At 41.5% G+C, this 14,110-nt stretch overlaps 1 protein-coding gene across 1 annotated transcript in view; it reads right to left on the bottom strand.

Annotated features, from left to right (window-relative positions):
- The window catches only part of LOC141911928 (putative sodium-coupled neutral amino acid transporter 11), a 30,207-nt gene extending 16,097 nt beyond the window's left edge, over positions 1-14,110 (bottom strand). Inside the window, exons 1-2 of the mRNA XM_074803037.1 lie at positions 14,072-14,110; positions 12,558-12,867 (exon numbers count right to left, since the gene is read on the bottom strand). Of these exons, the coding sequence (XP_074659138.1) occupies positions 12,558-12,599 (42 nt within the window). The 5' untranslated portion in view covers positions 12,600-12,867; positions 14,072-14,110. The remainder of the gene's footprint in view (positions 1-12,557; positions 12,868-14,071) is intronic.

Raw genomic sequence — 14,110 nt, 5'->3', positions numbered from 1 at the left:
GTGTCGTATTCGCGATGACCTTTCCTTCAACACCCTGAAAATAAGACATGTTTTCTTAGCAAACAAACGATAGAAAAAGGTAGATAGAATACAGAGCGATAGAGAGGCGACTGAAAGAGATTCTGAAAGAAAGAAGAAAGCATTGTGGATATTATACGCAAATAGAGTAAAGGATGAAAAACTGCCTTTATCAACAAAGCAAAAAAATTTGCTTCGCGCTCCAAGTGGCGGCCATGACACGCACGCGCGCGCACTCCCAGCAATCTTAGCGAATTTCCTAGAAACCCAGCAGGGGATTGTTGCAGGTGCGTGTTCAGTCGACATCTCGTTACAGATAATTGGAGTTCTGTCCCCGATCATGACGCGGCTTTAACCTGGATTGGCTCAGGGACTTACATTGCTACGATATCGCAATGAATTTCAACTAAGTGTCTCCGGGCCTCGGGCAAATATACGCCGTTCCACAGTTGCAAGTTAAGTCTGATGAGTTGAAATTAGTGCATTTTCAATTGTTTAACTCTGAGGAAAATATTAGAATTCTTGACAAAATCTGTGAATCCAGCTCAAAAGTTGTTAGTAAGATACGTTCAGGTGAATACTGTGGCTATCATGGACTTTCAATTGTCACTTGGTCAACACCGATCACTGGTTACTCTTTAACGGTTAAATCTCTCGGTTGTGACGTATCTTGAGAAGGCATTTAATGTATATGTTTACCCCAAAACGTTCGACATATTAAAGGGAAACATGATATATATATTTCAATGAAAGATGAATTTTTTTTCTTTAATGGATTTCTAATCATTTTACCGAGGATAAATCACCTGAAACAACTTATGCATAAATAGCCCTTGGCACGGCTGCGAACGTCGCATGCCATTTGCAGCCGATTCAATTAAATCGTTTTTGTGTTCTCCCACAACAGGTTTTAGAAGGGCGGCCACCCCTATGATTTTTACATCCACCCCTCTGAAAATCAGCCACCCCTTTTAAAATATCTGCTGCCCCTACCAGAAATAGAAGATATTATACCAAATTTAAGTTAAGTTTCTGTATTTTTGGGGGGGGGGGATTACTACTTCAACAGCCACGATGTCATACACTGAACAATGAGTGCAGCCCCTTTTTATAATTCCAGCATTTGGAGAACACTGATGACTCTCTTACTGGAGGCAGTAATACATATTGTACAAAAAGCAGTTCAAATAGAAATGTTCAACGATTGATGAAAAAATTGCCTGAAATAGGATATTCAATGTGCCCTTCCTCCATAATAATGATGATTGTAATAAAGCACGGTTATATTGGTCGTTCTTGCAGCTGCTCGCCGCGAAGGCTACAGCATCAGTTACACCACGGCTCGGTTATCTGATATATATCATATCGGATTTGTACGTCGAGAAATTCGATCTCGGGTGTATATGCGAGACGAGATACCGGCGAACCGTGGGTGGTGCGTCTACGTGATCATCACATACTAGAAATATCATTACCAGATTTAAGACGTTATCATAAACTGGAAGTCTATCCGTCGAGAGCGAACGGGTTTAATCACAACTGAAATTACGTTCTAAATCGATTTGTATATCGTCGTTGACTGGTGCTTGTACTTGTTTCGTTCCTGGCAGGTGCGCGGTGGGTTCGGGGAAACACATAAACACTCGGAAACATTGTTTCTCGAATCCATGTTTCTCGTATACGCGCGAGAGACACGGAAACGATCGGAAATATGTTTGTGTTTTTCTGCTTCCGTGTTTGCGAACGGTCGATTAAGTCAAGCGACTACAGGAAGCCCAATACACACGACACGGAAGAAAAAGACCGGAATTACGAAACGCAGAAACGTGGCAACAAAACGTGCTTGGCCTCGGAAACATTTTTACCCCAAATCATGTTTCTCGTTTCTCGTGAACGCACGTGACACAGAGTGACGCTCAGAAAAAACAACTAAATCGAATATCAATCGAATCGCAGGGATTGCGTGAAAACCTACAAATTTGGCACTGAACATCTTTGAAATTACATCATTTCGGATTTATGTCTTCAAAGATGTCCTACCCTAGATAGAGGGACCCCGCTATTGTGTCCATTAACATGGCTGCTTGATCCGCTAACGGCCTTTTCTTTTCTTCAGGACCCCGACGGCGACCTTCCGATTTTTCTAGATCCAATCGTTCCTATTTTAAGATCAAAAGATCGATTCCGATGAAATCGCCGTCAAACGCAACGGCTCATCACGCTTTCAATTCGTAGAATCAACCATAACTAATTGACAACAAGACAGAGAGAATTTGTCATCCAGAAAATGAAAGTGTATATTGAAAACTCGTTACAGGTTTTTAGACAGGAATCGATATAGTTGAAGATGTATATTCGGGTACAGAATCAGCAGTTGCTATGCCAACACCGGAACGTTATTGCATTTTATCTCTGTGTGGTCAGCGCTTTATTTGGTCATTGAAAGTCATGCACGACTCTCGATAAAGCCTCGACCCAGATGACAATTTTCTCTGCGTGTGATATAACGTTTTGCCGCGGCAAACCCCGTTTTTGTGATGGCAATTTTCTCTGCGTGTGATATAACGTTTTGCCGCGACAAACCCCATTTTTGTGATGGCAATTTTCTCTGCGTGTGATATAACGTTTTGCCGCGACAAACCCCATTTTTGTGATGGCAATTTTCTCTGCGTGTGATTTTCAGTTTTGCCGCGGCAAACCCCGTTTTCGTTCGAAGTTTTCCCGAACAAATATGTTTTAGATCGTTTTACATGCGTAGACGACACGCAAACAAATATTAATTGACACGTACAGTCTCATTTCTTTCGATTTTTGATCGTTCACCACTTCGCCGGAGATATTTCTAGCTGTACGTGAACTACAGACACCATTTCAGAAACTGATCGTCCGCACTTAAGATGTGCTAGTGCTTCACCTACAAACATTAGACATTAGATACTTTTTCAGCACTCTTTCACAACCTGATCGTTTCAACGGAATTCCGGAACCTACGTTTCACGTGACTTCAGCGGAGACATCTTTAATTGAATGCGAACTAAAAACACCACACATTAGACATTTTATCAGCTCACTCTAAAATACTGATCGTCCGCACTTCGCATGTGTTCAGTACTTCACCTGAGATATATTTAATTGAAAATGAACTACAAACACCACACATTAGACATTTTATCAGCTCACTCTCATATACTGATCGTCCACACTTCGCATGTGTTCAGTACTTCACCTGAGATATTTCTAATAGAAAATGAACTACAACCACCAGACATTAGACATTTTGTCAGCACAATTTCAAATACTGATCGTCCACACTTCACATGTGTTCAGTACTACACACGAGACATTTCTAATCAAAAAATGAACTACAAACCCGCGACATTAGACATTTTATCAGTGCTGTTTCATGAGATTATCGTGGAGACACTTAACAATGATGAATTACCGAAAGGGCGGCGGTTCGGAGCTTAAGATTGATACCGACATTAACATGTCACACTATGAGGTATACAGTCTTAATCTCACTCGAGCAGCGGCGGCTTCTGTTTCAATCGGTAAATGCTCATTTAAATTCTGTGCTTGAACATTTGAATTTACCAAACTATTCACACTTTGAATACCGTCAATAACGAACACATGAATTGTCCCTCGCCTCCCCACTCCCCCGCCATACTCGCGCTCTAATCAAACGTCTGTTGTAATTTACATTCAGCACCACGCGTTCCCCGCTGCAGCCCGGAACCGGAACTCCCTCGTTCACTGTCACTGTGAGCTACGGTATCGATCATTATTATTCACCGCTCTCAAAAAATTGAAATCTCGCGAAAATTGAAAATCCAGCGAGGGGCCGATCGGGGAGGGGTGCACACCTAAATTAAGGCATATCATTATCACAATATTAAAAGGGCAACCAGAAGGAGAGCTAATCGGCGAAAATAAACTCAATCTTGAAAATACAGAAAGAAGCTTTGAACATGTTCAGGTATAAGTTTTACATATTTCATTTTGCTGTTAAATTTCAGGGAAACTTTTCGGGGAGGTGGTGCACACCCCTGCACCCTTCCCTCGGATCCACCTCTGCAACTATGGCAGAGCGATTTGAGAAATCCGAATTACAAAGTATTCAAGACCAACTTTGTGAAACTGATTGACCGCCCACACGAACCAAAGAAACAAGACGAAGAAAAATGAATTGCCCTAAACTCCAGGGGCCAGTTGCTCAAGGGCAGTTATACATAACAGGCGGATAAATGCCTTACGAACTTTTAATTATCACTATATCCACTGGTTAAACCGTCTTTTGAGCAACTGCAGTCCCAGGGCAGAATTGAATTAAACCACTTAGATAATCAAACTCGAAAAACAAATCTCGAACTGATTGCTGATGAATCTTGAGTAAAATATTCAATCCAATCGAGAGTTAGAAAAATAAACATCAAAAACGTTTCTTTTTCTGTTTTTAGAGCGAAGGTATTTTTTCTACCGGTGACAGAATGTGTTGCGCGCGGTTGATGTATAATTCAATTTGTAGAAACACTTTGAAGTGTTGAAAACGTGGTGTATTTAGACACGTCGCCGACGGCACCTTAAACGTGACTGACTCCAACTATACCTCCCTCTTTCTCCCTCCACCTTTCTTCCTTATTCCTTGTCTCTTCACCATTTCTCCTTTTCGCCTTACCCCCTTTTCCTCAATTTCCTTTTCCTCCCTTTCTGCATTTTCTCCTCCACTTTCTACCTTTTATTATTTCTCCTCCACTTTCTCACTTTTTATTATCTTTTCCTCCACTTTCTCACTTTTTATTATTTCTCCTCCACTTTCTCACTTTTTATTATTTCTCCTCCACTTTCTCCCATTTGCTCATCTATCCTTTCTCTGTGTCTTTCTCCTTCTTCTCATCCCCCTTTCCTCTCCTTCCACTTAGTTTATCACAACAGCCACCGCTCTCGACTTAAGCAACAAGACTTCTCATATCGACATCAATGCACTTTTAAGTATAAACAGATATAACTTTCTGATTGAAAGTTTGTCTCGATGACGGACTGCGGTCGCGTGCGGCCGTGGGGGGAGCACGCCAAACTCATTTATGTAAATAGAAATTGGCGGACTCGAGCGCCGGGTTCAAATCTCAACGGAGATTCGTTGACTTCTCGTTGCGATCGGCTCCATTTGGTCGATACATCGTCAATTACTTCTAATAGCGATTGAATTGAATTCAAGCTTAACGAGTCGAGGGTAATGAAGTTCATCTCTAAAGCAAAAGTTCAGGAGTGGTTCCAGCGACAGACGTTGTCAGCGGCGCGAAGAAATGAAAAGGGCAAGTACGTATATCGACGTATACACCAAGCGTGAAGCCGAAACAGGGTTCTGCGACATTTTGATATATCAGTGCATTTTGCAGTTCAGTTTCCAGGCACTTGAGGAAAGGAGAAATAGCATGAAAGAACCCCACAATAGTGATTTGATAACAGCTCTTGTTTCACAAATGTTTCAGTTCGAATGTTTCTACAAATTATTTTTTTCTATTATTAATAAGCTCATTGTTGGCATTGGAAAAAGCGCATGCTCCGCGTGCCCTTGAGGCATAAGACTGAGATAAGGTACTACTTATTGGCAGTTGCCCTGGAGACGTTGAAAGAAGGTGCATTTACTTAGCATCTTCTATACGTGCATTATTGACAAAAAGATTTATCAGCTTATTTTTGTTTCTATTCTGCTATCAATGTCTTCGACGATTGATTTCGGAACAAAGCTTATTTTGCGGATTTGTTTCACACCGCGAGTGGGTATTTTCTACACGCTGTGAGACTGCTAAACATACGACATACACAGTTTATGAATTATTCATATATTTCTTTTCGCTATGTTGTGTAGGGAAGGAACGGTTATCTTCGGATTGAGCAGAGCTGATGATGACACAGAATGTGAGAGTGGAAACGGCGAGGAAAATGAGGATATTTTGAAAAATAATAAGATAACGGGAGTCAAAATTTTCTGAGAGGTTGATTTTCAAATTTACGAATTCGGCACAACTTAAATGAGAAAGCGTCCGGGGAGCACTTAGATTCATCGAAGCATACGGTGGATCCTCGACCAACTTTTGAGTAACACATTTTTTATGAAATGCATATCATTATCCTACTATAATATGTTATATAAGGGCATTCTTCGTCTCCGAAAAGGCATATTATGAGATATGTCACTTTTTGGAATTCGTAGATGGGTCAGATGCATTTCACGTCATTTCCAAGTAGAAAATCTGCCCTTATCCTATCAATCATGCAAGAGGAGTTTATTAGATTTCATATAATGATAAGGCAGTAAAGAACTAAGAGTTCATTCAGCAACCCACTATATTCATTAGCCTTTGGCTGTATATTGTATAATATATAAGGGTAACTCAGTTTGAAGGTATTTTACAAGGCCCACAAGACCTCTGGATCCGCATAATTGAAGGTATTTCATAAGGCCCACAAGACCCTCTGGATCCGCATATTGGGGGTATTTCACAAGCCCCGCAAGACCTTGTGGAGCTGCGTATTTTAGGGGTATTTTACAAGACCCACAAGACCCTCTGGGTCCGTATATTGGGGGTATTTACAAGGCCGACGAGACTTTGTGGAGCTGCGTATTTGAGGGTATTTTACAAGCACCCGCACCAGACGCTAATCATTGTAATACCGCCGTTGATAGTAAACAGTAGATACACCGACTACCAATGAGAGCATTCTGTAAGATTCCCCCGAGACTAGATTAATTATTCCATATTTAATCATCTCATTAATATTCAAACAGATCCCTGGGGAGTTACGCGGCCGTCTCTAAGTACATATGTATATATACAAACAAACAGTCATTTAGTATTCTCTCCGATTATCAGGAAACCATTTTATTTCATCGCGTCGCGTATATGTATATATTTTTAGATGTGTAAAGACACTTTAGCTCAGATACATCGAACACGTAAAAAAGAGAACTATACCGGAAACTCCACACCCTTAATCACCGTATAGGCAATCGTTACGTACGTTGCTAACGGCAACTGATTTTCAAATTCAGGTGTATAATTTTCATTGCAGTTTCATTCGGCTATATATGCATGGCGCGGCTTGCAGAAGTGATGTGACGAAATAACTCGTCTTTTCAGGGGGCCAAAAGAGCTTCAATCTCGAGTAAAGAAAAATAGTTTTTGACAGGCGATTATTGAAATATCGCGTGAACCCATGAATAATATGAATAGATATCAAATGCGAATAGATGTCGGTTCGATGAGCAAAATAGACCTCATCAAATTACTAAATAGCATATACGGATCATCGAACCCGCAGAATCCCCGTACGGCGGCCTCCCGTCATGTGCTGCCACCTCTGTTCGCTTCCCGTCTGCTCGTGCGAATCGTCGCTTCTTTAGCGCTTTTTGTTGATTACGAGATATTTAAAAAATTGATTGTTGCTGATCGAAGTGATGCTTTTCTTCCGAACGGATATGCCGCCATACCGGGGTATGGTTTTCAGATGAAAGGCCAGGGATGGGCTATGTTTATGCATAATAGTAATGTGAAACGAATGCTCATTGAAAGCTTGATTCAACCTTGGAGTGATCATTTGAATGGAGGTCGCTCGCGCTATTCAAATGATTACTCCAAGATTCAACATTCCTCGTCCCCCTCTCTGTGATAAATAAAGTGGTTCCTTGGCGTCCAACGAACTATAGCGTACTAGGGGTCCAGTTTCGCAAATGCTTTATAATGAATTCCTGAAGCTATTAAAGATACAATGAATCAAATCATAGAACTACATATTCAGTTATTATTCTTTGATTGAACGAATCAGGTTCAATATGTTTTGTTGAAATTTGTTTGTGACGTTTCTCAGCGCGTTGTACTACTGTTAACTCGCTGTTGTCGTCGTGTATCAGCGATCGAACGTGAAAAATCATTGTTTATTTGTGAATGCAAAACGTCTTTCCGGTACAAATTGACGTGTAATTAAAGTAAACATCACGGATTACGGACGATATAACGAATCGAAAAGACCGTCGTACGGAGGAGAGGCGTGACAGACAGTTGAAATCTGTAGCGAATACGCGACTTCACTTCGCGATTGGACGCCAGCCACGATTTCTTTTTGACGCCCTATATAAAGACCGTTAACGATACCTAGCTTGCGTTTGGGGTTGTGTGCGAGTCGACGTGTACAACGTCATCAATATTCGTATCGTATATATTGCAACCAATAACGAAGGCCGGCCTGGTCTATGGCCATCCTCGCTTGCCAGGGGTCCGGTATCACTCCCGAACTCGCTTCCACCAGCCCCCTGGCCTCACGAAGCGTGATTTCATTACTGGCGCTGTTGCGCATGACGTCATATATCGATTTGCGAAATACTTCCTTGTTCGGTAAAACGTTCGCTGATTGGTCAATTTAACGGGAAAACCAACATAAGTCTACTGACGGTTTGTTACAAGCGCTCTGATTGGTACGACCGGATTCTGGTCGGCTAGTAACGACTCCAACGACTCGTTAGGTCAAGGGGTTCGGGGAACAGCTTTAGCGTAGTGGGTTCGAATCCCTTGACGGGTGAAGATGGCCTATGGCAGGTTTCACAGGTCTGTGATGCTAGGTTGCTAACGTTGGTTTTAGGGGGATTTCCCGGCTATCAAGTCGGTTTGTTTTAGTACGTTTCGGTGATTACACTAACTTCACATTGTTTGGTATTCCAGAATTTGTCTAGGCGAGACTTGAAAACTATTTACAGATGGAGCATCTACAATAACTTTGTCAAGTGCCAGATATTTACTAAAACATAGAATTCACGTTTCAAAATAACAATTGAAATTGTGTATTTTGGCGTTGATTTTGTAATTAACTCTATTTCACGACTCTTATTCTTTTTTTTGATAAATTTTGATGAATATTTTCTCGAGGATGTGCACTACGTCATCAATAAAAAGGGGTTAGACTGGTTGCCGGCCAATTCAATTCGATTGTATATCGACATATTCGAATCCAAAATAACTGTGTTGATCCTTAATATTATATAATTGTATTTATTGTCGACGATATTAACCAATATATGATGTGTTATTTTCAAAGTGTCAATAAACGTTCAAGTTAGTTTTCTCGTTCGTGTGTTAGTTAGACGAATGTCAATTTCGTACAACAGCTTGAAAATCGTAGAACACAACCGACAGCTCGTTAGACCGTATCGAACCAACATCACGATCTAACTAGCACCATCAAACGATCATAAGTACACCGATAATTGTCGAATCCCGTGTTTATTCCGAGATACTCATAAAAGACTCGCGACGAGCTGGTGCGTACAAAATAGACGCAAAACCAATAAAATGGTGCGATGATATCATATCGAGGCGGGCAATCTCGTCGTCGCAGCAACAAAGTTTTGTATATCTAGATATTAAAAATTGGTTGGAGGTTTTTTTGGAGGAGACATCATATGGTTATTGGGCGGTGTGTATATGTTGATGTGACAATATTTTGGCCTTGAGTACCCTCGCAAGGTTTTTAGCATAGTTCGAAATTCCAATAATCACAAGGAGGCATTAGATTTAGTAAAAGAAAATTATAACAAAATGAAGTACAAAACATCATCAGCCGTTTTGGAAGATATCTCCCTCTGTTGGGAAATTAGTGAACTAGCCTATAGCCTAGCAGTGACAAAGTTCTCGACTTATCTTACTTATTGCTGTAACACTGATATGCTTATGTCTCCAATCGACCAACCCGCCGAAGACGGTTAATATTCTGCTAGGTTAGATATGTAGATGAACTGCCAACTAGAAATTATCACCTTGCTTAGCGTCTTTGTAGTTTATGATGCAGATTTCAATACGCTGCCTGCAAATCTAGCTACTCCCTTCTCAGACAATTACCGTTTTGATGGGTGAAATCTCCCGGACACGATCTAATTTTCTACGTACGGCGATAAAACGTCTGCAGTAAAACGTACTTAGTTGTGACGCGCAATCATTATGTGCTGATGACTTTTATCCAAATGACGACTTACACTTAGTATATTGAATTGGAATTACATGTACGCAAATTGTATAACGCGAGTCCCAATTTGCGTACATGTATTTCCAACTTGGCTGCCAATATTTTATTGTAAAAATACAACAATAATTCTAACGGTGCATATAAAGACGATTCTAGTATTGAGACTTATTTCCGATGACGCCTTCAACGAGATTGATCCTATCATTTAATAAGTTTATACTTTTTCTGGGTAAATAAAAGAAATTCCACGGGTCTGAAAACACAAGTCTTGACGATCAGTTAAGGGTGGCGATAGTCTGTCGATCATCTTAGGGTTGGGTACAGACATTTGAGGGGGTTGTTGGGGCGTAGCCTGGGGTATCACAGGGATCGCGTGTGCCTTCCCCGCATTACTAAGGACGATACAGGCCTTTCTATACCGTCTTATCTCTTCGAAAACAACTCACCTCTTTGTGGCAAATGGCAGTTCGACTATTCTCAAAAAAATAATCCCCATCCCCCCAAAAATATCGCCTACGCTCTGATTTGTGTACCGATAGCAAATTGATACCTGCATAATAGTGACACTTACGGGGTTGGTAGAATCCTATGGTTTGGGCCCCGCTGTCGTGCTCCGGAGAGTAAACTACACCTGATTACACAGTGATTACTGTAATCAACTGATTATTCAATTATCTCGTGCCGCGCAATCAAGTGCTATAATAACTATACATCTGTGAGTATTTTGTGCTGTAGCAGCAGTAAATAATGCAGGAGGTCTCGAGGAGTGCACGCAGCAGTGAACAGCTTGGGCTGCGATAGTTATGAAACGCAGATGTTTGACGTATCGATCCGTATATTGACAATAGATTCTACATATATTAGATTTATAGCATTGATATCATCTGTAGAGGCATTCCAACGGCCTTCGAGACATTCAGTTGCCTACATAGATTGAACGTTTTCTATATCGTGGGGTGACAAGCTTAAAATCGTCTACAAGCTGACACTGTCTCGGACTTTCATATAGTTCAGTTTACCGCAGACGATGATTCCTAAAGCCCTTCGGTCCTGATTCACGAAGCTAATTTACAATGAATTCTGATGATGACTCCCCGTCCGACAATTGCATTTGGAAATTCCGGTTTGAGTCCACCAGGTGTCACTGTATGCAGTAGGACATCGACTACTGCTTCAATAGAGGATTCCATTTGTGGCAAGTGATGATCCACCAGATGTCGCTAGTGAACAGTAGGATTTCAACTGTCGCACAAGGGGATTCTACTTGTGGCAAGTGAGGATCCACCAGGTGTCACTAGTGTGAAGTAGGACATCGACTGCTGTGGCAAAAGAAGATTCCGCTTATGACAAGTGAGGATCCACCGGGTGTCGCTAGCGTGCAGTAGAACATCGAATCGCAGGATTCCACTTGTGGTTAGTGAGGATTCCACGCCAGGAATACGTCATCCCTACTCCACGGGAATTCGAAACCGATATAGCCGAAACTCAGCTACGGTACAAAAAAAAATCTTGCCCTAACAGCCCCAATGCGTTTATATATAGTTGCGCAGCGCTTAAACGGTGACGTCATCACCCGTCAATCAGAAAGCGCATTATTCAAGCAAGCTCGATGTAACGCTGTGACTGAATTTTACAAACATCTGACGAGTCAGATTAAACAATACTGTATAGCCCTCGTTCTAGAAATCAAAACCATGAGAGCAGGATTTAGGAAAACTAACTACAATACATGAGTACAAAGCTGAATGCTATATAGGCTGTAGGCAGTGGTTCCAGGCAGTGGTTCCAGGCAGTGGTTCCAGGCAGTGGTTCCAGGCAGTGGTTCCAGAAAGGTCTGCCAGCCACATGCTAGTTGCTGTGACTATCTTTTGTTGTCTCTAGTTGACAAACTATGGTTTCACGTGCGAAATCTCGATAAATGCTCCTGAATTTCGCTACGAGTTTCATCCTCGGGACTCGGTTAACACCCTACAAGCTGGTTCAAATCCCTACCTGAGCAGGACGACAGGGCCCGGGGATTTAGCCCCTAATTCGGGTTAGTTGCTTAATTTTAATTAAAAGTTAATCCCCGTTCGTGTAACTGGGCACATCCCAGGGGCACATCCAGTGTCCAATTTTGACTATATCTCTCAAAAATGACAGGGCGCTTTCTTTTTGAAAAAAAAGAATCAACTCCAATTCACGGTTCTACTGGACGAGGTTCTTCTTTGATACAATTTCAGTCATCAGTCAAAAATATCGACGATATTAGTAGTACAGATAGACTCCGCTCGAGTCGGATCTTCGGGACCGTAAAAATGTGTCCGACTCGAGAAATATCCGAGTTGGATGCTATATATTTCAAAAAAACATCCGATCTTGAACGGTTATTTCCGAGTCAATTGGATCCGACTTGGGCAGAGAATACTGAAGTAAATTTGGATTTGATATTCTTAATGGATGGATATAATAAATGGATTGCGCGATATTATCCCGATTTGAAATGCGTTCAGATTAATCGTAATGAATTTGAATCAACTGACCTGATTCCCCTCCAGTATATGAGTTGATTCTGACATTTCCATAGCGACCACACAATCAAACGCACACACAAAAACAGGGTTTTATTCCACGATTCGATATCTATCTAGTTTGATATTATCCGAAACATTGCCGATGAGCGCGCGTCACCGTCAAGAGCTGCTGCTGCTGCTGCAGCAACCAACGCGGCGGCGGCGGCGGTGCCAGTCTCTTCTCACTCCCTGGATTAACCGGTTGATGCTGTGTGAGCTCCGGTTGCCGTGGATACGAGGATTAACTGTTAGTCCCGGTGACTAATCGATAATCTGGCGTCTGCAAGAAAAATTTCTGTCATAGATAAATAATTTGCAATAATGACAAACGGTGACTTTATATATACGTATAAATGCATTGGAGATCCGTCGCTTGCCCGTTCAGACTGTTTGGAAGCTTGTTTGATTGAACCGAATTTCCCGATTATTCACTGCGATTCAAGCAAAAATTCTGTAAATTCGACCGCCGATCAAAGAACTACATCTGTACTTCGATTTCCGATTTCAAAATCAAACTCCCCGTTTCGATACCATTATAGGCGTGGTGGGTTAGTAATGGATAATCATAACAAATCAAACGAAATCAGCTACCGATAAAATAAATAAAGGAACAATCCACTGTTTTAAAATGAAAAGTCGGCCCACCTCCAACACTGCCCGCCTCTTTATTGCCACTGCTCTCTGAACGTGTCAACATTTTGCAGTGAACAAATTTGCCCCAATCTTACTCAAAACTTAAAATATCATTCTTTATTTGTAACCCCAAATTCCAAAAAGTTTTTCATCGGTCCCAAGAGTACCGTTTAAAGGACTTAGACTGTAATACATCATGTACCCTGACCTCACTGATAGTAAAACTATAAGTGACCTATACAATAGCGCGCAGAGTTTCATGAAATTTACATTTTGTCTTGATTTCATTACTACGGAGAAATGAAAAATATGCATTATTCCCTGGGGGGGGGGTGCTCTTCGTGATTACTTTTACCCACATTCCAAAATACCTGGCCCCGCCCTTGTTTCAAGTGAGGCTTTACGTATATTTCTATGAGCTTGTCGATGCGTTGATTGTTTTATGAACAATTCACGGGAACTAAACGCGTGAACAAATATATAAAACCAAATTGACAACGAGCTTAAAAATTGTTCATTCGTCTAGAGGCAAACATTTATCCGACGCGACTATGCGACTATTGTATGAATCCATTGATAATGGATATAGCGAGGTGTCGTATTTATCAGCGCAGGTGTCGCAGTCGCACACAGGACGCCCTCCCTCCCTCCCACTCGATCTCTCACGCGCAGTACCACTTACCACTGTCTCTAAACCTAACATAACCGTTTAATAGAACATGTGCGTTTCATAGGAAATCGGTTAAAACTAGATTCGTCAAGTGGCGTCGAGCATCGAATTGAATACGTACTAGCGGAGTACTCGCAAGCCTATGCCCCACCCTGCCAAACTAGACGTAAGATATACTAACCCCCCTAGTGTGACCATTTTCAATTACGTCGGTTATCAC

This window comes from Tubulanus polymorphus, chromosome 10 (assembly GCF_964204645.1).
Source record: "Tubulanus polymorphus chromosome 10, tnTubPoly1.2, whole genome shotgun sequence".
NCBI lineage: Eukaryota > Metazoa > Nemertea > Palaeonemertea > Tubulaniformes > Tubulanidae > Tubulanus > Tubulanus polymorphus.
Note: the sequence above shows the minus strand (reverse complement) of the source record. Positions and strands in the feature narration are given on the sequence as shown.